Source organism: Pan paniscus, chromosome 7, assembly GCF_029289425.2.
Source record: "Pan paniscus chromosome 7, NHGRI_mPanPan1-v2.0_pri, whole genome shotgun sequence".
NCBI classification, from domain to species: Eukaryota; Metazoa; Chordata; class Mammalia; order Primates; family Hominidae; genus Pan; species Pan paniscus.
In genome coordinates, this window is record NC_073256.2 from 28,459,208 (window position 1) to 28,486,598 (window position 27,391).

Sequence of the window (27,391 nt, forward strand, 5' to 3'; positions counted from 1 at the left end):
TTCCCCAACACCAGCCTCGAGTGTGTCAACTTCTCTGGGCAGCTAGACCCAGAGGAGCAAGAACACTCACAGTGACCTGGCTCCCAGGGACTTCCAGGGACTCCCACTTGCAGGGGAAGGAGGACTGCACCACATCAAGGGAACAGCCTGTGGGACAAAAGAACCCAGGAGGCAGGCCTTGAGCACCAGATGGAAGGCTTCCTTCAGTAGACGCACAGTTGAAGTGCTGGGCTCAGCAGGGAAGGTCTTCACTCTACCCCAACAGTCAGACAGCTCTGGCGCATGTGAAGGGTCTTGGAGAAAAGGAAGTCTTTCCCATGTTATCCACCACCATAGGCACAGTTGGGCTTCTCCCATGGGAGCTTAGTGTGGGTGCAACTATAGACAGTCTTCCTGGAACACATCCCCACAGGAGGAGCTCCCTCTAGGTTCAAGGTTGCATGAGAGGCAGAGCCACAATTCCTCTCTATTTGGAACATCAACATTCCTACAGATGAAAAAAAGGTCATGAAGAAAAGGCCTGTCAGTCAGCTCCTGAACAGCAGGAACACTGGGACAGGAGCATGCCTGAGAGGTGGGTAACTTTCCTGGTGATCTGGCAGCAGGGCTGAGGTGGCTCCAACCCTTCCCACAATAAGACCCCAGTGTAACTCACTGAGAGCTCCTCCGGCCTCCTCTGTCAAGCCTGGGACATCATTCACCCACCTGCTTTAGCCACAGCTGGTTCCTACCCAGGGACACCTCCCCTACTGGCCTGAAGCATGAACAATCAAATTAGTAAATAAAATACTGGGGGAAAATTAATAAATAAATAAGTCCACACTATGGGGGAATGGGATAAGCTTTAAGAGACCTCTACCATTCCAACCCCATGGGACACAGTGAACTTGCTCACACACTGAGCACATTGCTACTACAACTAGCATATAAGAAAACCATCATACAAAGACTCTCTATAACCAAGGGTCTTCACCCTCTAAAGCACCAAGAACTGAATTAGGCTATAATTAACTATAAGAATTAAAGTCTCATCCTTAAGGGGAAAAAAGAAATTTAAAAACAAACAAGCAAATAAGAGAAACACAGTCATATCAAATATAAATTCAAGAATAATGAGAAGAAGTAGTCTATCCAAATCAGAAGGAACCAGAAAAATAACTCTAGTAATATGACAAAACAAGGTGCTATAACACACCTAAAAGATCACACTAGCTATCCAGCAATGGACTCAAATCAAGATGAAATCTTTGAAATACCAGATAAGAAATATGAAGATTGATTATTAAGCTACTCAAGAAGATATTGGAGAAAGGTGGAAACCATCTTAGAGAAATTAAAAAGCAGTTCAGGATTTGAATGAAAAATTTTCCAGAGACATAGATATCATCAAGAAAAAAACAACTGGAACTTTTGGAAATGAAAGACACACTGAGGGAACTACAAAATACAGTGGAAAGTTTTAACAATAAACTAGAACATGTAGAATGAAGAATTTCAGAGCTCAAAAACAAGACTTTTGAATTAACCCAATCAGACAAAAATAAAGAAAAATAATAAAAGGAAATGAACAAAGTCTCTAAGAAGTATGGGATTATGTAAAGTGGCCAAACGTAAGAATTATTGGTGTTCCTGGGGAAGAAGAGAAAATACTAAGTCTGGAAAACCTATTTTAGGGAATAATTGAGGAAAACTTCCCTCGCCTGCCTGGAGATCTAGATATGCAAATCCAAGAAGCTCAAAGAACTCCTGGGAAATTCATTACACATTCACTAAGGCATATAGTCATCAGGCTATTTAGAGTCAACATGAAGGAAATAATTCTAAGAGCAGTAAGAAAAAAGCAGCAGTGAAATTACAAAGGAAAACCTATCAGACTAACAGCAGACTTCTCAGCAGAAACCTCAGGGGATTGGGGTTGTATCTTCAACCTCCTTAAACAGAACAACTGTCAGCCAAGAATTTTGTATCCTGCAAAACTAAGTTTCATAAATGGAGAAATAAAGTTATTTTCAGACAAAAAATGCTGAGGGAATTTGTCACTTCCAAACCAGCACTCCAAGAACTGCTATAAAGGGTTCTAAACTTTGAAACAAAAGCTCAATATATATCAAAATAGAACCTCTTAAAAACTTAAAACTCACAGGCCTATAAAACAATAACACAATGAAAAAACATATCCAGATAACAATTAACATGATGAAGAAAAGTACTTCATATTTCAATATTAACATAGAATGTAATATTAACATCGAATGTAAATGGCCTAAATGCTCTACTCGAAAGATATAGAATGGGAGAATGGATTGAAGATCACAATCCAAATATCCACTGTCTTCAAGAGACTCACCTAACACAGCAGGATTCATACAAACTCAAGGTAAAATGGTGGGAAAAGGTATTCCATGCAAATGGGAATCAAAAGAGAGCAGGAGTAGCTATTCTTACATCAGGCAACGATGGGAAGGTGGGAGGTGTTGCAGATCCCTTATTATATCTTCCCCCCCTTGGAGTTTAGACACAACTGACCAGCATTAACATTAAAACAGCGATCTTAAGGCTGAGAAAACAGACTGTGCCAAATTCCAACCTGAATCTGGTATAATATCACATGATAGATAGTGGGCCCCAAAGAAAATAAAAGTATTTTACCCTGAAATACATTTCTTTGACATATTTTGAAATAGCCCTGCAAAGCTGTCTCTTGATGGGGAAATTTACTTTCTGTAGAGAATCTCCTTCCTTTACTAGGGCTCTTCAGGAGAGTCTGACACTTTTTAACCCATTGCCCATTCAGAAAAAAAAAAAGTGCAGATGGCCAGTACTCATATGATTTTATATAACATGCTTTTTGAAGCTGATGCAAATCTGACTCACTTTCAATGTGAAAATAAAATATAAAAACTGTTCTTGGAGTCATTTGCCAACAGAAATTGTCTGTAATCCTAATGCAACAGAAATGTATATGTTACATTAGGATTAGAGACAAGAATATTCTCAGGGCAAACAGGAAATGGGTTAAGGTCCAATAAGAGATATCCACATCTATTCTCTCTGAAGCCTGCAAACTAGAGGCTTCATCTACACGACAGGGACCTTGGCTTCCACAATCCCACCCACCCCCTTCCACCTTACCTTACCTTAAATTAACTTAGGCTGACTTTAACTCTTTAGGCAGAGCTTAACTCCTTCAAACAAATGCCACCCAGGACATCTCTGAATCCACCTATGACCTGGAAGCTCCCCTCCCCCTGCTTTGAGATGTCCTGCTTTTCAGGCTGAACCAATGTATATCTTTCTTTTTTTTTTTTTTGAGACGGAGTCTCGTGCTGTCGCCCAGGCTGGAGTGCAGTGGTATGATCTCGGCTCACTGCAAGCTCTGTCTCCTGGGTTCAAGGCATTCTCCTGCCTCAGCATCCCGAGTAGTTGGGACTACAGGCACCTGCCACCATGCCCAGCTAGTTTTTGTATTTTTAGTAGAAATGGGGTTTCACCGTGTTAGCCAGGATTGTCTCGATCTCCTGACCTTGTGATCCACCCACCTCTGCCTCCCAAAGTGCTGGGATTACAGGCGTGAGCCACCGTGCCCCGTGAACCAATGTATAGCTTACATGCATTGATTTATGCCTTTGCTTGTAACTTCTGTCTCCCTAAAATGCATAAAATTAAGCTGTAACCCATCCACCTTGGGCACATGTCCTTAGGACCTCCTGAGGCTGTGTCATTGGCCACTTTTCTTAACTTTAACAAAATAAATGTCTAAATTGATTGGCTAAAATTCGAATAATTTTAGCAGGTGCTGGAGTCTAGGGAATATCCCTGATTGCCTGGTACTTGGGTGATTAGGGTGAGTGGATAGGGTCCCGTAGTATGAAGGCCTGATAAAGGAGGTGGTTGAGGTGTGGACTCTGAATTGGTTGGTTTGAAAAGCACACTGTGGGCAAGTATGATTTGAAAAGCATACTGTCTCTAGGAGTTGGCTAACTCTGGGAGTGGCAGACCCTCCAGGTTCAACAAGGCTTCAGATGTCAAATTATCAGAATACAGAAAATATAAGATGCTCTCTCTGCCTTTTAGAACTGCTGTAGTAAAATTTCTCAGATGGGGTGGCTTAGAAACAATAGAAATTTGTGGTAATCGTTACATGATGTATATGTAATCAAGCCATGTCCTGCACCTTGAATATACAATTTTTATTTGGCAATCATATCTCAATAAAATTGGAAAAAATGTCAAAAATTAGCTCTAAGTAAAAATGAGTTTCCCTAAAGACAGAGCTTGTTCTTACCCTTGAGGCTTCTCAGAATCTCTATTAAAAATTCTAGATATCCCAGATAAATTCTAGATGTTGCTTTTAGACAATGCAGTTTTCACTACTGAATGAGTAAGATTTCAGGGAGCGATATTCAGAAAGAATTTTGAAGAGAGTTTGCTCCATATTGTGACAAATCCCTTCCCCATTTTGTTTCCATACAGATAGATTTGGTAAATAATTAAATTATTTTTTAAAAAGCTTTGGATCTTGGAATTGGATTTCTTTTGGAAGTGTCAATGTACAGAGACCAACCAAAGTTAGTGAATATCTGTTCAGGTTCCTTCAGCAAAGCTGGAGAGTGTGCATATAACATACACACTTTCTCTCAAAAGAATAAAGTTTGCAGCTACCTTGGTTGTTACAGAGTTCATTTCCTGACAGGGTATATGGCTTGTCAAGGGTAAGGTGAAGGCAGTGCAGGATTAGCAAATTTCCATTGGAAGGAGCAGGGAGTTGGGATAAGCAGGTTTAATATTGGCTAGTGCGAATAGTAGAGCAGGGTCTAAGGCATAGAGGTTGCCTGGCCCTGATGTAATAGCCTTATTTTGATATCATGCAGCAGTGGAAAGTTCTGTCCATGCAGGACTTAGCCAGATTCCAGAGAGTACTTTCTAGCATAGAGAATGTAGACTCACTCCCTGGCTTTGGGGATCAGCTTTCTAGTTAGTCTGTAAAGTGTCATCACACCTCATTCTTCAGATTGTCAGCAGGCTGGATTGTTTTCAGGTTTCTCTTTATCTGTATGTGTAGAGAACTTGCACCCAACTAGGAGGAGTGAGATGAAAAGCAAGCCTAAGACTGCTTTTCCAGGATGTTATGAGGCCAAAGTTTCAGAAGATTTGGTGCTCTTCCAGTAGGGACCCCTCTGTCTCCCTCAGTGTCTCACAGTTTTCCTAGCCATGTCTGGATGCATTTACTCTGCACACTTAGTAACCATAGTTACAATTCCAGGCCATCTCTGATCCCATTCAATTTTAACCAAACTCCTTACAGTCTACATAGGGAGTCTGGGCCTCAGAGAGGACACATTCTACTGGATTTTTAGTACCTTCCTCTCCAAAGACACCAACACTGAATTTGCTCAAAGGTTGGACATTTGCTGGAAGTACAGAACTCCTTACAACCCCTCATGCTTTTTCACCTGCTGTTCTCTTTTCATCCCTTCCCAGCAGCCATGTGTGGTTAGGCAGGCAGTACTGTCATCTCAGCCCCAGAACTAAGACGCTGTATCCTTTTCCTTGTACCACATCAGCAACTGGCTATTTGCGGCAAGAGCCCCACACTCTCAGTCTCACATCACTAGAGAGCCTGAGCCATATCGAGCACTGAAGATAGTGAAAGTTGCTCCACAGCCAGAATCTACTCTCCTTTGCCACCCAGTCTTTATCGTGAGCAGCAGATACAGAACTCACACATTCATGCATCCATAAAGGTGAATGTTGTTGAAAAATCAAGCAAGAATTCACCAGCGTAGCCAGTAGGGTCAGAAGCAACATGACAGAAGTTGCTAAGTTTTCCTGTTACACCTTCATAAAGTTTATTGGTAAAGAAAATCATGAGTCCAAATGGATTTAGGCAGTTTATTAGTTACACATATAGCAAAGCAAGATCAGCATGGTGTTAGCTCTTAAGCCACAGGATAACACCCATCCAGAGGAGTCAGATGACAGGCAGCAGAGGTGGCATCACTCTGCTGCTAAGGAACCAACACTAAACCACAGGACGGCAGTCTTATAGCCTGTAGCTGAACCCTAGGGGCTCAGGTGGGAAGTTCCATTGCTCAACTGAAACTAGGGAGGTGGATGAGAAATTACCTTGTTCCAGCCCATCACAAGATGGCCTCTCCTGTTCCAAAGGAACTTCAGGGTCAGACTCAGTCCAGACTCGGGCCAGCCTGTAGTTAAGCCCTGCCTATGCGGTTTATGTGAGAGATGTACAAGGTTGTCAGAAGGCCATGGCAAATCTGCTTCTCTAAAGTTGGGAATTTCACAGAAATGGGAAATGCGAAGCTGAAGCGAAGGTAGGACACGACTTAGGTGTCAAAAGTTGTTTCCCTTGAAGCCTTTCTAAATAATAAGAATATCCTCTATGATTAGAGGGAGAAACAGGTGCTGATGAGCACACTGGACATCACTTTGAGGTGAGAAAATATCTTCTACACTGTTTTTGTGAAAAACCGAGCTCTTTTAAAGAAGGCTACAGCTCAGCTCTTTAAATTTACGACCACGAGAGTCTGCTGGTTTATAAAAATGCTAAAAACCAGTAGTCATGGACACATCATGGTGTCACAGTTGGATCTAAATTCCCTGGTTTTGTGAAAGATGGCAGAATCAAGGGCCTACAGGATAGTGGCCATTCATTGGTTTCTTATGTCAGGGTGCAGGATTTCCTTTGACACAGCACTCCAGCTGAAACATACAGTAGGCAACTAACATTTCACTCTCATAGCATTCAAGTCTGCAGATGCCATTTTTATAGCATTTCTTGTGCATTTCTGATGATAATGAATTTATACCTGGAAGGAAAATGAATAGAAAGATAATTCACTACAGGCCTTTTTGGACCATAAAATTGCTAGTCCCTCAATTTTTATCCAACCGGATACCAAGGAGATTTGGTTATGATCATTGATCCTGTAACTGAAAAAATTAATTAGTAGTAGGGGCTGAATTGTGTCACCCCAAAATTCATATGCTGAAACCCTCACCCCTGATGTGACTGTCTTTGGAGATAGGGCCTTCAGGAAGTAATATAAGTTAAATGAGGTCATGATGGTGGAACCCTAATCCAATAAGATCGACAGGCTAATCCAATAGGATTGATGTTCTTATTAGTGAAGGTCACAGCAAAAAGATGGCCATCTACAAGCTTGAAAGCAAGCCCTCATCAGAAATTGAATCAGCTAGCACCTTGATCTTGGATTTCTCATCTTCTGGAACTATGAGAAAATAAAGTTTGTCTAAGCCACAGTCTGCGGAATTTTGTTATCGCAGCCCAAGCTGACTAAAACAAGTAATAATTTGGAAGTTTCCCTGAATTTGTCAATGAATATAACCCAAACAATCAAGCTAGCTATTCACATAGTCATTCACTCATTATTTTTTAAATAATTACTTACTCATTATTATTCATAAACCAATTTTTATAAATCCTGTGAATCAAGGACTGTTGGGGTACAGATTTGAGTATGATATAGACCTTAACCTCAATGAATTTTCATTCTAGACAAAAAGAGAAGAAATACAAAATATCTCTCTGAGAGAGGATAAAACATGACAAGTGCAATGATGTATTTGCAATGTGGAATGGTCTTGTGAGTTTGAAGGAGGATGAAATCAATTCTGAAGATTTGAGAAGTCTTATTGAAGCTCAAGGAATCTGTAGAAATTTTGAGCAAACACATACCCTATCTGAGTCATAATGCCCTGGAGGATAATTGTCCTACAGGAACAAGAAGGGATCAGTGTTACTTAGTTTGCAAGACAGAAGCCCTAGAGGACAATCTGTAACACTTTTGGGAAGATGAAATATAATGGTCTATAAAATGAGACAAGAAATTTCAATGGAAATGACAAGTTATGAGAATGCAAAAGGAATTGAAGGGAATATTGTACACTAGATGCGGTTCTTTGTCTGGAGGCCACAAATCCATTGCCATAAACCGTAGTGGAATTGGTTGCATCAACAGCTTTAAGAGGCCTTGATCCCATGATTTCTTAAATTTAGCCTGGTGAGTCACATAATCTGAATATCTGATTCATTTGCCTGGAGAATACTTCAGGCAAACACTTCAGTCCATCTAGGCAGATGAACCAATCTGACTGGACTGATTCAGTAACACTGAGTGAAAAGAATTTTCCAGATGAGATTGCTAAAGTCAGAAAGGATATGGTGAAGCTAGAGCACAGGGCCACTCACACTCTCTGTCATGTCTCCCTAGCTGCTATCTCATCTGATCAGGCATTTCTTCTATCACATGAAGCTCAGTGATTCTCTTGAAACTAGCCGTTCTAAATCTGTTTCCTCATGTAACTAATGGATTCACAAATAGTAAATTAACTGTAGGAAACTTCAGTATATTAGAAAATTAACAAATTGTGTTGTCACTATTTTCTGGTTTTGACTGTTATACTTAGATACATTCTTGAATTAGAGACAAAATAACAGCAGGAAGACAGGATGGGCATTACTAATGAAAATACAATGATAGCTCTCATGAGCCAGGTACTTTTCATATTATGTATGGACATATTCCATACATGATCTGATTTAATCCTTGTGAGACTCTTCATTTCCATATTTCCATTTTTCAAATGAAGAAACTAAGGCTCACTGGTGCTGATCAGTTTAGCCAAAAAAAAAAAAAAAAAAAAAAAAAAAAAAGGAAACTAAGGCTCAGAGAAGCTTAGACCTTTGTCCAAAGTTATATAGTTAACAAGTTGGACAGCCAGATTCAAGCCCAGGTCTTGCTGACATCAAAACTAGTTGATGCTTTTTTCTAGCTTGAAAATTAAAGGGCCCATGGGTGGAGTATGTTTATTGGGTTGTTTAGTGGCATTGTTCTTCTATATGAAGCACCCCTACCCCCCAAAATATGCCAGTTTTACCTGCCAGCACTGGATCCCAAAGGAAAAGAAAGACAAACACAACAAGGAGAGGCTTCATGGCTGGGAACTTCTGTTAAGGAGGCTAGTGGCAGGGTCTGACATCGGCTGTCAGGGAATAGAGAGAAGAGGTTGAGCACACAGTCCTATACAAACCTCTCAGGGCTGGGGTATGCCTCGCTTCAGGTAGATATGCTACACTGAACACCCCTGAGGCAGCTGTGTTGGCAATGCTCATCTGAGGAAAAAAAATGGACAGCCCTTTCTTGTTTGACAGCTTTTCCTATTGACAAAGACACTGTTCTTCCACCCAGGTTTTCCAAAAGTACATGGAGGCCTGAGAACTATGTGCTCTTACTCTTTTAAATGAATAAAATTAAAATTTGATAGGCTTTTGTTACAATAAAAATGTAATTGCTAATTTTAGAAAATTGGTAAAATATTAAACATGACAAGGATGGACAAGTTACAGATGAACTGCTCTTCTCAGAGACAAACTGTCATTCTAAAGAAAGTTTCATTTATGCCTAGTTTGTTGTTTAATATTTTGTTTTACATAGCTATAAACAATATTCTTATAATTAGGTATCCTGCTTTTGTAACTTGATATATACTATATATCAGTGTCACTATAAACTTCATAAATAGTATTTTTAAGTGTTGCACAATATTTTGTCAAGGTCATTTAAAATAATTGTTACTATTTAAAAAAACATTTTTTATTGAAGTATAAGTGACATACAATAAACTTCAAACAGTAAAGTGTATAATCGGATAAGTTTTGCCATATCTATACGTTTGTGAGACCATTGTCACATTCAAAATAATGAACATATCCATTCCCCCTAACATTTTTTCATGCCTTTTGTAATATTCCCCTCCTGATTCTCTTTCACCTCTCAGTCTAAAGGCCAAAACTTTTCTGCTGACACTATAGATTACTTTGTATTTTCTTGGAATTTCATGTGAATAGAATAATATATTCTATACTCTTTCTTGTTGGGTTTCTTTTACTCAGCATAATTATTTGAGATTCGTCCTTGCTATAATATGAATTAGTTGTTCATTCCTTTTCATTGCTGAGCACCATTGCATGGCTATACATCTATGTGTTTATCCAGTCACGTATTGATTGATGTTTGATTATTTCCAGTTTTTGGCTATTGAAAATAAAGCTGCTATGGACATTCATGTACAAGTCATGGTATGGATATATGCTTTCATTTTTCTTTTGCAAATATTCAGGAGTAGAAAGGCTGGGCCACAGCTGTATGTTGTCATCAAGACATCTCACACGCAATGACATTCATAGCCTCAAAGGAAAGGGATGGATAAAGATCTAGCAAGCAAATGGAAAAGAAAAAGAACAGTGGTTGCTATTCTTATTTCAGACAAAACAGACTAAAAGCAACAATGATCAAAAAGGACAAAGAAAGGCATTACAAAATGATAAAGTGTTCAATTCAAAAAGAAGACTTAATAATCCTAAATATATATGCACCCAATATTGGAGCACTGAGATTTATAAAACAAGTTCTTAGAGACCTATGAAGAGACTTAGATAACCACACAATAATAACGAAAGACATTGACACCCCACTGACAGTGTTAAGCAGATCATTGAGGCAGAAAACAAATAAAGATATTGAGGACCTAAACTCAACACTTGACCAAATGGACTTAACAGACATCTATGGAACATTCCACCACACACCAACAGAATACACATCCTTGTCATCTGTACATGGCACATACTCTAAGATCAACCACATGCTTGGCCATAAAGCAATCCTTAACAAATTAAAAAGAATGCATATCAGTAACATTCTCAGACCGCAATGCAATAAAAATAGAAATCAATACCAAGAAGATCTCTCAAAACTATACAAGTACATGGAAATTAAACAATATGCTCCTTAAAGACTTTTGGGTAAAGGATAAAATTAAGGCAGAAATCAAGAAATTCTTTGAAACTGGGCCAGGTGCAGTGGCTCACACCTGTAATGCTAGCACTTTGCAAGGTTAAGGAAGGTGGATCACTTGAGTCCGGGAGTTTAAGGCCACCTTGTGCAACATGGTGGGACCCTGTCTCTACAAGATTAAAAAAAAAATTAGCCAGGTGTGATGGTGCACGACTGTAGTCCCAACTACTTGGGAGGTCGAGGTGGGAGAATTGCTTGAGCCTAAGGGGTTGGGACTACAGTAAGCTGTGGTTGTCCTGCTCCACCCAAGCCTGGGTGATAGAGTGAGACACTGTCTTAAAAAATAATAATAAAAAAAAAAGAGACGTTCATTGAAACTGATTCAAACAAAGGTACAATACCAGAATCCCTGAGACACAGCCAAAGCAGTGTTAAGAGGAACATTTATAGCATGAAAATGCCTACACCAAAAAGTTAGAGAGATCTCAAATTAAGAACCTAACATCACACTTAGAAGAACTAAAAAAACAAGAGCAAATCAACCCACAGCTAGCAGAGGAAAGAAATAACCAAAATCAGAGCTGAACTGAATGAAATAGAGACATGAACCCACACAAAAGATTAATGAAACCAAAAGTTGGCTCTTTAAAAGAATAAATAAGTCTGCTTATTTAGACTGCTAGCTAGACTAAAAAAAGAAGATCCAAAAAAACACAATCAGAAACGAGAAAGAGGATATTAACACTGACCCCAAAGAAATGCAAAAAACCCTCAGAGACTATTAGGAGCATCTGCATGCACACATGCTACAAAGCCTAGAAGAAACTGATAAATGCCTGGAAAAGTACAACCTCCCAAGGTTGAACTAGAAAGAAATTGAATGCCTGAACAAACCAATAATGAGATCTGAAATAGAATCAGTAGTAAAAAACCTACCAAACAGAAAAAGCCCAAGGCAGGAACCTATCATTTCTACCTTAGGTTCCTACCTTGGTCTCAAGTGAGCCCCAGCTGGAAGTTCATACTAAAACTGACACAAGGGGTGCCTTGTCATATCATGTCCAATTTCTTAGCAACCAGCCAGTGAGGGCATGGGTTAATGAAAAGCAGGTATGGGAGTATAAAGGTCATAAAGAGTATAAAGAATTACTGGCTGAGGCTCCCAAAGAAGCCAGCAATCACTCTGAGAAAAAAAGACCTGGAAACCTCAACCTCAGAGAGGACATGCTCAGTGGGATACTGGCATTGCCCATGCAAAGAAAGCGTTGAATATGACTCAAGGAGAAATAATAAAGCAATATACTTTTATCTATGTTGATAAACAGCTGGAAGAGGCTTTAACCCAAGCAAAAATAATGTTGCTTACAAAGCCAAAGTTAAAAAACCCCAAGACCATTACAGTGCCATATTCTTTTCCCCAGAACGGACTATTACTATTATTCTCCCACTATTGATAAGGAGCTCGTTCACTGACTAGGTCACCAACTCCCAGCAATTCGTGATTTTACTTAAATATCAGAACAGGACAGCCTCTGAGTTTTGCTCTAAGAGGTAAAGAAGAATTTCAACAACTGTCAGAGATTGTCTCTTGTTATCTAGACCTCCCCTGGCTCAGCGTCTGGTTCACTGTAGGTGCCACGAGTTGGGAGCTGACCTAGTTCATAGACTTTAGAGATAAAGAAGGGAGATGTGCGCATCATTTGAAAAACAAGTACGTGGCTTACCCGCACACCAGCTTTTTCTTTTCATCCATATATTCCCCTAAGGCCACATGGTGCTCTGGGATTAGAAAATGGAGAAGTACAGTATGCTCCATGCTAGGACTAGATGGCTCTTTCTTCTACCTCCTGGGTTTGGTATTTCTTTAGGGTCATCATGCTACTCTTCTCATCTTCCTGATCTGTGGTTGTTCTGCAACTGCCATACTCTCAGCTGCAATTGAAATGTCCCTGTCTGACCCTGAGCCATACAGATTCAATATGCAGCCTTTGCAAATGACGATCCTAATAAACAGAAATGTATTCTAGCCAACAGTGGGAGATGCAGAAGGAAGCAGCTTCTGTATCCTCTGTGAAGAGATGGTCCTCTTTCCCATTACAAATTTTAGAGCCCCCATTCCTTTTTTTTCATAGCACTTGTCACAATTGTTACTATATAAATTATTTGTGTCTCTATGATTAGACAGTGAGATCCGAGTACAGATTCCTTGACTGTCTTATTTATCATTTTACACCAGTATTGGGCTGAAAGTCTAGCAGGCCATCAGTGCCAAAGGTATATTTGTTGAATAAATAAATGAACTCTAGATATTAGGTTTATACATTTTTACTGGATCTTTGTTTGCAGAAGAGTTCTAGGTCAGGTGGGCAGAAGTCTAATCTGAATCATAAAAACAGAGTCACAGTCCCCAGTCAATTCCCAGACATAAGCCATGAGCAAGACTCCCAGACAACATCCGGGAGCAACCCCAAGACTGGGCAGGGGGGGCTCTGATGCCGCCCACGGCGAGGAGGGCCGCCCGTGCTGCCTAAATGGGTTCAGAATGAAGGCCGCCCTCCCAACTTCAACCCGGGGCAGGCCACGGAGCCTCCCGCCGCCCCTACCCCGCGTCGCCGGCACCCCCGCGCCCGCTGCACCCCCGGACCCCCGCGCCCGCTGCACCCCCGGACCCCCGCGCCCGCGTCACTTACTCCTCTGCCGTCGCCACCTGTCTGGGTGCCGGTCTCCTCCCTGCCCGGCCGCGGCGCGTCCTCCCCGTCCTCGCAGTCCTGGGGCTGTGCGCTTCCCCCTCCAGCAACAGCCGCAGCCTCTTCTCTTCGGGAGGGACGTCGTCCTCCTCCCTCCTGGGCCGGCCATCCCTGCCTCGGGACTTGCCAGTGGCTTCGGAGCTGCCGGAAGGCCTGGCCATGACTCCGGGGGCTCTGCCTGCACTGGGAAGAAGAAGGACCCGGAGCAAGCGGCCTCTCGGCGGAGCTGGGGCGTCTGAGCGCGGGCTCGGTGAGTCCGCGCGGCGCGGAGATGGGCACCAGTGCCGGCGCGGGCTCTTCTGCGGGCCACTCCTGGCTCTCTGGCGCCCTCTGCTGGCCGCTCACGCGCACCGCCGCCACGCCGGTCCCGGGCCTGCGCTGCTCTCACCTGTCCTGGCCCAGGAGGTCTCTGTCCTTTGCCCGTCGCCAGGCCCGCTCTGGCCAGGCCCTGCACCTCCTCACCGCCCCAGGCAGGTTGCACCCCGATGGTCTCCCTGACTAAGGAGGAGAGAAGAGAAGGGACGCCCCGAGAGGGTGGACATCGGCCACAGCCACCTTGTCTTTGCTGTTACCCTGTGTCTTCCATGATTTGGAGGTGGTGGGAAAACCGAGGCTGCTCAAAACTCGTGGAGAATTCCTCCTGCAGGATGACATGAATGCACCTTCGCATTGCCTACCAACAGATCTTTTTTGAGCATCACTGTGGACCAGGAGTGGTGATGGGGGAGGGGATATTGTGGTGAACATGACAGGCATTGCCTTCACCCAGTGGGGCTCAGCGCTGGCTGAGAAGGCATTGAGAATGGACATTGTCAGTTGGGCAAAAGGAGGCCAAGAAGAAGTGCTGGGGGCATGGGAACTGAGAAAGACAGGAGGCTCAGCAGGTCTTGGAGCTGGGAGAGGGACAGCAGCAGCGGCTGTTCCAAAGGAAACAACAGCTGAGAGAGGCCTCAGAAAGTTGTTCTCAGCCCAGTGGAGGGTGTTCAGGCAGAGGGAACAGCGTGTGCAAAAGCCCAGAGGCTGGGAAAGAAGCAGAAAGAGGACTGTGGGTCTGGAGCACGGTGGGCAAGGTGAGAGAGGTGTGGTGGGCGGACAGATTGCCTGGGACCGAGCCGTGCAGGGGCAGAGGAGATAGGGGATCCTTGCAGGCCCCCAGCTGGGGCTGAGGCACAGAGACAATGCAGGTGGTCAAAGGGAGGAGACGTGGAGAAATATTTTGGAGGCATGCCCTGATGAATGAGTCCAGGATGCAGCCTTAGTGTCAGTGTGGAGCTCCTTCCTAGGTTGTGTGATGAGCTGAACCCGGGGGTATTTTCTGGACATTGAAGTGCTACACCCAGAGTCCAGGACAGGCTAAGTGAGCACCAGCAGCTCCTGGCCCATCTCAAAAGCAGGAGAGACAGGGGAGACTGGGGAGGCCACGGCGGAAGGGGAAGCCAGGAAGGCAGGAGAGGCCAGGGAAGCAGAGGAGGCCAGGGAGGCAGAGTAGGCAGGAGAGGCTGGGACGGCTGTGTCCTTTCCATGATTCTGCCCAGGATCCTAGGCCCCTGTACTCCCTGAGCTTCCCCACCCCAAGTGCTGGAACCATGTTGCACAATGGTCTCCCCACTAAGCTCCTGATGGCAGTGCCTACCCTGCTGTGCTCCCTATTTCAACCCTAACAGCTCTCACAGTGGGCAGCACATAGTAGGTGCTCAGGAAACACTGGTGGGAGAGCACATGGATCTGCTCAGCACCTTCCTCTCTCCTCCAGCTCTTCCCTGTCACGAAATAATTCTGATAACGACACATGGGCTTTGAGACCCTCTTCTATTACTTTCCATATGTTAATCCATCTATACCTCACAGCAGCCCTCGGGGTGGGTGCAATGAGGATGCCCGTTTTATAGAGGAGGAAACTGAGGTATAAAGAGGGTAAGTGACATAGGCACACTACAGGGGCTGGGGCCAAGTGATCAGAGCACTCAATCCCCAAAGGCAAGGTGGATGCAGTTACCATAAAAGACAGCAGACTCAAAGCTGCAACCAGAATAGCCTGACTCGCAGAGACCTATGGTGCCAGCTGATTGTGGCATTCCTAGAGGTGAAACAGATAAGAAGCCTGCCACATTTTTACTGGATCTGTGTTTGCAGAAGTGTTCTAGGTCAGGTGAGCAGAAGTCTAATCTGAATCATAAAAACAGAGTCACAGTCCCCCGTGAATTTCCAGACATAAGCCAGTTCACAGACCCGGAGTCCCTTGTCTGAATGGGAAGCCAGGTCCCCTCCAGAAAGGACTCTGCTCCACTGCCAAAAATTTATACTGTCAATCTGTCTCCCAGCCTGCCCCCAAGGGAATACACAGCCTTTTACCAGGATGACTGAACAGGAGAAAAGGAAGTAATGAGACATGTGCAGGATCACTGGACACAGGCTCTGAACTGGCACTAGGCTGAGACTAGGGTCTACCAGTCAGAATAGGCATTTTGGAGATCACGTGAATGTTGGTGCAAGTTCATGTCATGGTAGATCCATTGGGTCCCCAAATCCATCCTCTGGTTATATACAAAATGGCCATGTTGAGATTTAAATTCAGGGTATCCAACTTAGAGGCTGTGCTCTTACTCATGAAACATTCTGACACTACTAACCAATTTAAAAATGCAAACACCTCCTGGGGCTAGCGAGAGTCCTCCAAACAGTCATGTAAATTGGTTCTGTCAAGGATTTCCTCCTACCCACCGCCCCTCCACCCCCCGCACCCCCCCCCCCCCGCTGAGAGCCAGTTGCAAGGAGAGACTAGGGAAGGGCGTTGGGTAACTTTGCTGCTAAAAGCTCTTCTGGATAAAGAAGAGCTTTATCCAGGAAAAAGAAGCAAAATAGAGTTCAGCAGAAGTTGAGAAAAGAAGCAATATGTTTGACCAGGCATGGTGGCTCACGCCTGTAATCCTAGCACTTTGGGAAGCCAAGGAGGGCAGATCACGAGGTCAAGAAATCGCACCATCCTGGCCAACATGGTGAAGCCCCGTCTGTACTAAAAATTCAAAAATTAGCTGGACATGACGGCACACGCCTGTAGTCCCAGCTACTCGGGAGCCTGAGGCAGGAGAATGACTTGAACGCAGGAGGCAGAGGTTGCAGTGTGCCGAGATCATGCCTCTGCATTCCAACCCGGTGACAGAACAAGACTCCATCTCATAAAACAAAACAAAACAAACAAAAATGTAAGCTTATTTTTAAGCCTGAACAAGTGTAGTGGTTTAAGGGTTCTGCAAACACTGCCCCAATCAGGCTACAAGATGTTGTGGCAGCAATATTTACAGCCAGTCACTCCTGGCCGGCTGAGCCACTTTTCAAAACACCCTTGCACGGCTGTGCAGAGCGGCTGGCTCCACTGGCAGCCGACAGAGCCATAACTCACAGTGTCACCACTGCCCTCAAACCCCTTTGGTAAGCACTTTGTATTTTTGAGACGGAGTCTTGCTCTGTCATCCAGGCTGGAGTGCAGTGGCACAATCTCGGATCACTGCAAGCCCTGCCTCCTGGGTTCATGCCATTCTCCTGCCTCAGCCTCACAAGTAGCTGGGACTACAGGCGCCCGCCACCATGTCCGGCTAATTTTTTGTATTTTTAGTAGAGACGGGGTTTCACCGTGTTAGCCAGGATGGTCTCAATCTCCTGACCTTGTGATCTGCCTGCCTCGGCCTCCCAAAGTGCTGGGATTACAGGCGTGAGCCACCGCGCCCGGCCTGGTAAGCACTTTTAATCAATGCAACAGGAATAAACATTTGCTGCAGAGCGGCAATGTGCAGGCAGGAACATGCTTCCACTCAGGCTCAGAAAGCAAAACCTCCTGGCTGTTTGCATCTATGCAAGAGCTCGCAGGAAAAGCCCTCTGTGTGGCTGCCAGCCTCACACACTTCCCCCAAGCGCTGAGTTTCTCTTCCCATGTTAATCTATGCTCTGACGTGCCATCTGTCAACCACCACACCATTCTCAGTTGCCATTTCAAAGCATCTTTCCCTGTGAATGGTCACCAGCCCTGCCCTGCAAGCCCCCAGGTGACATTGAACTTAAATGAGAGATAACAGGTTTCAGGGTGGATTTCAGTTCAGCATCTTGGAGTCTCTGTGTGGACATGAAATCTGTCTCCCCAGCTGTGGGCTGCATCTTTGTTTGTCATCTGGTTTGGTTCTTGGGGACTTGGAAACTCGTGGGAACCTTTGCAATTTGTCAAGAAGCTGCACGGCCCTTCCAACAAAAGCAAGGAATAGGAAGAGAAGCCCAAGGCTTCAGATCAAGGTGCAACTTAAAGCAGCCTCAGTGTAAAAGCAAACAAGAGTCAGAGGGATGCCTAAGGCAGAGTCTAGTCCCCAAGGCAGCTATAACGCAAAGAGAAAGAGAGAGAGAGACGGAGACAGAAAGACAGAGAGAGATGGGAGGAGACATGAGGTACCCAGGCCTCTGCATCAAAATCCGTACAAGAAGGGCCTCCTAAAAATGCAGGAGGCTGAGGTGGGTGCACACAGAAGTTCAAGACTAGCCTGGGCAGCATAGCAAGACTGTGTCTTTACAAAAAATACAAAAATTAGCCGGGTGTGGTGGTGTATGTCTGTGGTCCCAGTTACCCAGGAGGCTGAGGTGGGAGGATGGCTTGAGCCCAGGAGGTAGAGCTGCAGCGAGCTGAGATAGCACCACTGCACCCCAGCCTGGGGAACAGAGTGAGACTTCATCACAAAAAAATTTAACAAAAATTTTAAAAAGGATCACTCTGGCTACTTGAATGGGTAATAAGAAGGTAAGAGCAGAAGCAAGGAGACCAGCAGGGAGATTCTGCAGGTGGGAGTCCACGGAGGCTCAGACCAGGCTGGCACTGAAGACTGCCTGAATTCTGTATATATTTTGATGATGAAGCAACTCACCGACTCTTGAAGAGTGGGCTCTAGGAGACTGTATTTTTAACAAGCTCTCAGAGGATTCTAATGCAGGCTGAAGTTGAAGAACTGGTTTAGGTGAAGCTTCTGTTTCATCCTTGGGGAAGTACCTACTGACTTTTCTCTAAGCCACCTCAAAAGAGGTGCTAGACAAGATGTGCTCCAATGTCTGAACATGTGTGCACAGCTCTAGAGCCAACCTCAGGACACTGAGTCAAAGGTTAGGAGTACAACAGTGAACAACCACTGTCCTCTTTTCAATGAGCTTTGCATTTAATGAGAGAAATAAAAAGCAAAAAAAAAAAAAACATTTTCAACTCAGAATGGTAAGAGTTATGGTGACAGTATGCCTGGGGCAATGGGAGCAAATAGAAGGGGCACCCGATTGGCTAGGTGCAGTTGTTCTTGCCTGTAATCCCAGCACTTTGGGAGGCCAAGGTGGGTGGATCACTTGAGGCCAGGAGTTTGAAAACAGCCTGGCCAACATGGTGAAATCCTGTCTTTACCAAAAATACAAAAAAAATTCGCCCGATGTGGTGGCAGGCACCTGTAATTCCAGATACTCAGATGGCTGAGGTGGGAGAATTGCTTGAACCCAGGAGGCGGAGATTGCAGTGAGCCAAGATCATGCCACTGCACTCCAGCCTGCATGGTCAGAGCGAGACTCCGTCAAAATAAATAAATAAATAAATAAAAGTCCGGAGGTGGGTGGGCATGCAATCTCTATCAGGTGGTGAGAAATCCTTCTCCACCACAGGACTCCTCAGTTGAAGACTAGAAAATGGTAGGAACTAGCCAGGTCGATAGGAGAGGTGTGGAAGATCATTCCCAGCAGAGGGAAGAGCATGTGCAAAAATCGAGACGTGAGAGGGTGAGGAGCTGAGAGATGTTCATATAATTATAAAAAGTGACCAATATAGAGGTAAGTTGGAGCCAAATCTTAAAGGCTCTTTGTCGTGTTTATCCTGTAGACAAAGGGAGACAGTAGATGTTTTTAAGCAGGGGAGTAATGATCCACTTTGTGCTATAAAAAGAGCAGTCTGGCTGGAGGAGAGTGGGAGGTGAGTAGACCAGGTAGGAGGCTGCAATACGCCAAGTGAGACAAGATGGTTGGCGGACCAAGGCTGTGGCAGTGAGGATGGAGAGGAGACAGTAGACTAACTTGACTGAGAAAGAGGGAGGAATGAAGGAGGAGGCCCAGGTGTTTTGGAAGCTGGGTGGATGGTGGTGTGAATCTGACGTGGTGAGCCCAGGCAGAAGAGGAAATCAGGAGAGGCAAGGTAAGATGAGGTCAATGCAAGAAAGACAGCCAAGTGGAGATAACAACTGGGCCGTTGGATTCATCAGCCTGGAGTTATACAGAGAGCTCTGGAATGGAAATAAAGAGGAAAGGACTTTGGGAATAGGTGAATCCTCCCAGAATAATGTGTAGAGAAAGGAGAATAGAACACAGGGGACAGAAAAAGGGAAGAGATTTGTTATTAAAACCAACCATCCATCAGACATCTTCCAATAAAACACTTGTTAGAGGTTTCCTCAGTGTGAGTTATTCAGGACCAGAGCTAAAGACCATATTCCCAATAAAATCACTGGTGGGAAGGTCTTCATGAAAACATTTAATGCTGCTCTTAAAACAACAACAACAACAAAAAGGCTTTAGCTACCGCACAGATCCTGGAGCAATTTTTTGTCAAGAGTCTATCAAACACGAATCTGATCTGACTCAAGGAGGTGTCATATCAAGTGTAGAAATCCAATTCCAATGTCCATAAGAGCCTTTCTGCCAGGTACAAGACCCTAATCCAGTTGAAGTGATTTTCTATTGATTAACAGTCTGGGAATACACAGGTTGTTGGTTTATGAGATTTCCCTCCCTGTGCCTTCATGCCAGCTGTGAAAGAGTCAAAAGGCTCCTAACTGTCAAAATAAAAATGGTACTTGGTCACGGAGGAAACAGATTTTAGGTCAAACACATTGATGACTTTTTAACTATGAGAAGCCATTAATGTTACTGAATAAGCAAATCTGTTTGCATAACCAGATTTTTAGAGGCTACTGGGAATAAAGGTTTTCCTAAGTGGGTGATTTGTACAACGATAGCCTTGGGGTCTCTGATGGAACAGCTCTGATGAGGAAATGTTCCTTTAATTATGTGGAAGGCCAATTACCACATTATAGCCACATTGTTTTGCAGATTGCATATAATTTCACCATTTCCATAGCTTCAGCACTATAATTCTGGAGAAAATTCAGGCACCAAGGAGACACTTGGGGAACATTATGCTGGAGACAAAGATGTTTTAACGAATTCAATTTAAGCTTCAACATTAAAGTTATTTTGTTGAATAAAACATAATGGAATAATGAGCTTGTGTATGTCAACTCTATAGTGGAGGTAATAATAGCTAGAGACAGCCTGTCCCGTCTCCTCTTTTTAATGCTCACTCGAGTAATACATAATGCTATAGAGAGAACCTTTCTCTAATATGTGCTTCATCTCAGGCTAAGCGTGTTTTGGGCAACTGTGCTTCATGAAAAAAAAAAAGATAAAGGATCTAATTTTGGAGCCATTCACAAAAGTGCTACCACTTGATTTTCTTTTTATACTCTGAGATTTCTTATTCCCAGTGCCTACCAGGAATGGACTTTCTGGAGAAGCTCAGATTAATCACTCCTTATGAGAGGTGAGAGCATGCTGGCAGCCCTCACAGCCCTCGCTCGCTCTGGGTGCCTCCTCTGCCTGGGCTCCCACTTTGGCGGCACTTGAGGAGCCCTTCAGCCCGCGGCTGCACGGTGGGAGCCCCTGTCTTGGCTGGCCAAGGTTGGAGCTGGCTCCCTCAGCTTGCAGGGAGGTGTGGAGGGAGAGGCGTGAGCCAGAACTGGGGCTATGCATGCTGCTTGCCTGCTGGCTGAAGTTCCAGGTGGGCATGGGCTTGGCGGCCCTGCACTAGGAGCTGCCGGCCGGCCTTGCCGGCCCAGGCAGTGAGGGGCTTAGCACCTGGGCCAGCAGCTGCTGTGCTCGACTTCTCGCCGGGCCTTAGCTGCCTCCCCACAGGGCAGGGCTCAGGACCTGCAGCCCACCATTCCTTAGCCTTCCCCCCTCTGTGGACTTCTGTGCAGCACGAGCATCCCCGATGAGCACCACCCCCTGCTCCACGGCGCCCAGTCCCATCGACCACCCAAGGGCTGAAGAGGTTGGGCGCATGGAGAGGGACTGGCAGGCAGCTACACCTGCGGCTCTTGTGTGTGATCCACTGGGTGAAGCCAGCTGGGCTCCTGAGTCTGGTGGGGACTTGTAGAACCTTTATGTCTAGCTAAGGGATTGTAAATACACCAATCGGCACTCTGTATCTAGCTCAAGGTTTGTAAACACACCAATCAGCACCCTGTGTCTAGCTCAGGGTTTGTGAATGCACCAATCGACACTCTGTATCTAGCTACTAGGGTGGGGACTTGGAGAACCTTTGTGTGGACACTCTGTATCTAGCTAATCTAGTGGGGACGTGGGGTGTCTTTGTGTCTAGCTCAGGGATTGTAAACGCACCAATCAACACTCTGTCAAAAGAGACCACTCAGGCTCTCTGTAAAATGGACCAATCAGCAGGATGTGGGTGGGGCCAAGTAAGAGAATAAAAACAGGCTGCCAGAGCCAGCAGTGGCAACCCGCTGGGGTCCCCTTCCACACTGTGGAAGCTTTGTTCTTTTGCTCTTTGCAATAAATCTTGTTGCTGCTCACTCTTTGGGTCCACACTGCCTTTATGAGCTGTAACACTCACTGAGAAGGTCTGCAGCTTCACTCCTGAGCCAGCGAGACCACGAACCCCACCAGAAGGAAGAAACTTCGAACACATGCGAACATCAGAAGGAACAAACTCCAGACACTCCACCTTTAAGAACTGTAACACTCACCAGGAGGGTCTGCGGCTTCATTCTTGAAGTCAGTGAGACCAAGAACACACCAATTTCGGACACACTTATACACTTGGCACTGGGAGGTCTGTATGGAGCAAGTGAAGAAATCAGCAGAGTGAAGATAGAGGGAGAACAACATGATGGGGGAAAGGCAAAGTTACTGCCATGTTGGTTTCAATTCTGCCACTCATGAGTGAGACCCATGACCTCCTCTGTCTAGGACTCTGTTGTTCTTATCTGTACAGTGGAGGAATAGAAGGGCCTTTTAAAGTATTAACATTTCCTGACCTATCTGTAAAACACTTTCATTCAAACTGATGGGAATTTTGACTACTTTGCCAAGAGGACATAATCATCAAGCTGAATGTACCAAACAACATTGCCTGAAACTATCTAAGCAAAAACTGAGAAAGTTACACAGGACAGACAAACCTCCTATGAGAGTAAGAACTCTTCAGCACATGCTTAGTGTGTCAAAGACAATGCTGTATTCACACCATTCCTCTTCCTGGACATGCAGAAAGACTACATTTCCCAGCCTCACTTGCAGTTAGTTTGGAACCATGTGACTGCATTTCCACCAATAGGAATGTAAGAAATCACTTCTGGGCCAAAGTTATCAAAGGCAAGTGTGAGCTATGTTCCCTCTCTCCCTATCCATATGGCTACAAGTGATAATCTCTGAGATGGCAAAATTAAAAGATGGAAACCTCCAGAATCTCTGAATCACTGTTGGACAAGGGCCCCCAAGGAGAACCCCTGCCCTGCACCAGACTATGCTATGGGTGCCAACCCACTGAGAGTTCAGGGTTTATTCGTCTCAGCAGCAGTCTATTGTTACACTGACTAACATCCTAAGGTTTGAGAGATCTAGCATATTGTTAATTGAAGCTAGATTTTAATTACACTGAGAACCTTATCTATTGAGAAATAAAAACTCTCCTAAAAAAACAAATAATCCACATTCCTTTTAACCACATGTGGCAAATTTGCCAAAAAAAAACAAAAAACAAAAACAAAAAAACTGGCCACATATTAGGCCATAAAGAAGTCTCAACAAAATCCACTATACGATTGACATTGTCCAGACCACATTTTCCCGACCATAATGAAACAAAATTAGAAGTCAACAGCAAGAAGATAGCTAAACACAAGCACACATTTGGAAAATTAAAAATATCCTTTCAGGAGTTAAATGAAAAATCACAATAGAAATTACTAAACATTTACAACAGAATGAAAATACAACTTTATACATATATATATATACATAATATATATTTTTTTGTGAGTCTTCCAACTTCGTTCTTCTTTTACAAGGTTATCTGGGAAATTCTGGGTTTCCTGCAATTCCTCATACAGTCTTATGCTGTTTGTCAATTTCTGTGGCTGGGATGAACTTATAGTAGTTCTCATAGACCAGGGTTTGCATATCGCTGTCTAGAGCCCGGATCTGCTGCACCATGTCGGCCTCACTGTCCATCAGCTGGGCAAGAGGGCACTCTCTAGGCAGCTTGTCTAGGTAAACTTCTGGGTCGAAGTGCGCCCCGTTCAGATCGGTAGGGTCCAGCGGGTCAGGCCCCGCAGGAAGTCCCACCGCCTCCCCTTCCGAGAGGCTGTTGTAAAGCTTTAGCATCCTGTGCGCCTTCCACCAACGCTCCGTGAGCCTCCCCCTCCAGCCCTTCTGGGGAGTCCCCAGGTCCACACCTCGGGCTAGGCCCAGTGACAGCTGCCGCCGCCATAGCTCCAACTGCAGCCCACAGGTGTAATTTTTATATTTTTAAGTTGGATACATGGAGCTACTTGGCTTTTGCTTTCATCACACCGTTGAGGAAAGAGGTGGTTGCTTATGGTACCCCTGTTTTTACTGCATCCTGTAATGGATGAGAACCTCCCTGTTGCAGAGAGCAAAACACTGAACTAAATTGTGCTGTAACACAGCCCTGTGATGGGGGATTGGGAGTGATCCTGCAAACGGTTGCAAATCTGTACAGTGACAGAGACAATCGTTTGGGCAGCTGTTCACTATAGGAAAAGGCAATTGACCAAAAGTCAGTTACTGAGCTATCTCAACACTTTCATTTTATTTTAACTTTTGGCAGCAGGGTGCAATTAAAGGAGAGAAAGAAAACAAAGTGATAAGTGTAAGATAATGTACACACAGTGTAAAAGAAAATGACAAGACAGGATGACTATTTGTCTCTTGGTTAGCTCCTTGGGCTCTATGTCTCCTTCCTCAGAGAACCTCGTTTTCCTTTGTCCAGATTTCTTAGGGTGGATAATCCAGGCGCCTGCTCCCCCGTGATGGAGGACAAAGACTTCCCTGGAGCCGCCTCCCACTGCATCCTTTCCTGCACTGCCCACATGGACACAACTCAGCCGATTAGACTTCCTCTCAGAACTTTAGTCTTGAGCAAAGAGATTAAAGGGTGAAGTGACTGAAGGTATGCCCTTCCAAAGTGGTACGTGAGCTAATGGCTAAAGTTTGCCAAGCCCATCCAAGCACTTTTTTTCGTAATTTTTATTTACTTATTTTTTTGTGACAGAGTCTTGCTCTGTTGCCCAGGCTGGAGTGCAGTGACGTGATCTCGGTTCACTGCAACCTCTGTCTCTCGGCTTTAAAGGAGTCTTCTGCCTCAGCCTGCCAAGTAGCTGGGATTACAGGCATAGGCCACCATGCCTGGCAATTTTTTTTGTTGTTGATGTATTTTTAGTAAAGACAGGGTTTCACCATGTTGGCCAGGCTGGTCTCGAATTCCTGACCTTGTGATTCGCCTGCCTAAGCCTCCCAAAGGGCTGGGATTACAGGCGTGAGCCACGCGCCCAGCTTCAAAAAGTTTTAAGCAGAGCTCAGAGGTCTTAACCACAGGCACATCGGAGGAGCATTTTTGAAATATTTTTCAGCTTCCTTAGTAGGAATGGAAGCCAAACTCCAATTGATGACTCCTTTGAGGAAGTCGAGAGCTGTAAGGAAAGCCAGGAACAGGGGCAAGGGAGAGATGTGTCCCGAATGATCCTGTGCCAATTCTTTCTGGAATCCTTGATGTGATCTCAGCTGCTCTTTCTATACATGACACAGTGATTGTGGCACCCACTGGTCTAGCTGTGGTCTCCAAGGAACCCCCAAAGGGAAGGGCACAGTGAGCAGGGGCATCGGCCTGAGTGACAAGGATTTGAGAGGGCAGGTTGGATACAGGGAGAGGACTGGCCAAATGCCATGTGTCTGGACTTACACTGCCTGGTTCAAATTGGACTTCGCCTTTTTTGACTTCGTGATCTGGTACAAGCTACATGAAAATCCATTGCACCTTTTCTAGTCTGTAAAATCATTCTGAAATGTGCACTAATAACGTGGAGACTACACAGTTGAAATGAAACAAGCTGCATAGAGCACAGAGCTCAGAGCCTGGCCTTTAGGAAGCCCTCAGTAAGGGTTCATGATGCCATGGTGTCTGTTGTCATCCTCTTTATCCTCATCATCGCCTTCATAATCTCTTTGTTGTTCTTAGGGAATAGTTTAGAGGGACTGATTCCCTGCTATCATGGGTGAGATGTCTATGAGAAGGACAACTAGTGGGGGAGGAAAGCAAAATTTTTAATAAGATTTCTGAGACCCCCAGTGCAACAAAGAACAGAAACTCCACAGTCTGCTGAGCAGAGAGTTGCATATTGGTCTCCTCCCATCTGCCCACCGCACTCTCTTGTTTGTCCTGAGGATGAGGAAACAAACAAGGCTCCCGACCGTCCCTCAGCACTCACTTGAAGGAGTGGCCTGCCCCTCCACACCTGTGAGTATTTCTAGTTGGGCGGGATGAGAGACTGAGAAAAGAAATAAGACACAGAGACAAAGTATAGAAAAACAACAGTGAGCCCAGGGGACTGGCGCTCAGCATACCAAGGATCTGCACCGGCACCGGCCTCTGAGTTCCCTCAGTTTTTATTGATTATTATTTTTATTATTTTAGCAAAAAGGAATGTAGTAGGAGAGCAGGGTGATAATAAGGGGAAGGTCAGCAACGAACATGTGAGCAATAGAATCTATGTCATAATGAAGTTCACGGGAAGGTACTGTGACTGGACCTGTACTTAAGCCAGATTTCTGTTTCTCTCCACCCAAACATCTCAGTGGAGTAAGAATAAAAAGGCAGCATTGCTGTAAACACGTCTCACCTCTCAACATAGGGCCGTTTTTCTCCCATCTCAGAATTGAACAAATGTACAATTGGGTTTTATATCGATACATTCAGTTCCCAGCGGCAGGCAGGAGACAGAGGCCTTCCTCTCTCTCAATTGCAAGAGGCTTTCCTATTTGACTAATCCCCCTCAGCACAGACCCTTCACGGGGGTCGGGCTTGGGGATGGTCAGGTCTTTCTAATCCCATGAGGCCACTTTTCAGACTATCACATGGGGAGAAACCTTGGACAATAAGCCTCTTTCAAGGGCAGAGGTCCCTGGGGTTTTCCACAGTGTATCTTGCTCCTGGTTTATTGAGACTAGAGAATGGCGATGACTTTTACCAAGTATACTGCTTGGAACCATCTTGTTAGCAAGGCACGTCCTGCACAGCCCTAGATCCCTTAAACATTGATTTCATACAACACATGCTTTTGTGAGCTTCAGGTTGGGTCAAAGTGGTTGGTTCAAAGTGACTGGGGCAAAGCTATGGATTAACAACATCTCAGCAAAGCAATTATTGAAAGTACAGGTCTTTTTCAAAATGGAGTCTCTTATGTCTTTCCTTTCTACATAGACACAGTAAGTGTCTGATCTCACTTTCTTTTGCCTACATTCACTGAACTGTCCCTCCCCTCTGCTGGGGCATGACCGCAGAGAACAGGTCCACTGTCCTCCCTGCGTGGTGCACCATGGAGGCTCAGACTCCATCCTCAAGGCTGGCAAGAAGACAGGGTGAGACATCAGACCTCTGATAAAGGTGACGGGAGTGCAGTCCACAGGACTGCAACCTCACACTGCAGGGCT

At 44.7% G+C, this 27,391-nt stretch overlaps 2 protein-coding genes across 2 annotated transcripts in view; both read right to left on the minus strand.

Moving 5' to 3' along the window:
• The window catches only part of DEFB136 (defensin beta 136), a 33,905-nt gene extending 20,255 nt beyond the window's left edge, over positions 1-13,650 (minus strand). The window contains exon 1 of the mRNA XM_034965604.3: positions 13,529-13,650. The gene's annotated coding sequence lies outside the window, so the exon portion shown is untranslated. The remainder of the gene's footprint in view (positions 1-13,528) is intronic.
• LOC134730962 (beta-defensin 134) lies at positions 502-12,923 on the minus strand. The gene is made up of 2 exons (XM_063606651.1): positions 8,920-12,923; positions 502-6,827 (listed from the first exon to the last, which is right to left on the minus strand). Exons 1-2 carry the CDS (start codon positions 8,975-8,977, stop codon positions 6,685-6,687), a joined length of 201 nt encoding a protein of 66 aa, XP_063462721.1. The 5' UTR covers positions 8,978-12,923; the 3' UTR covers positions 502-6,684.
• Positions 13,651-27,391: the final 13,741 nt, after the last annotated feature.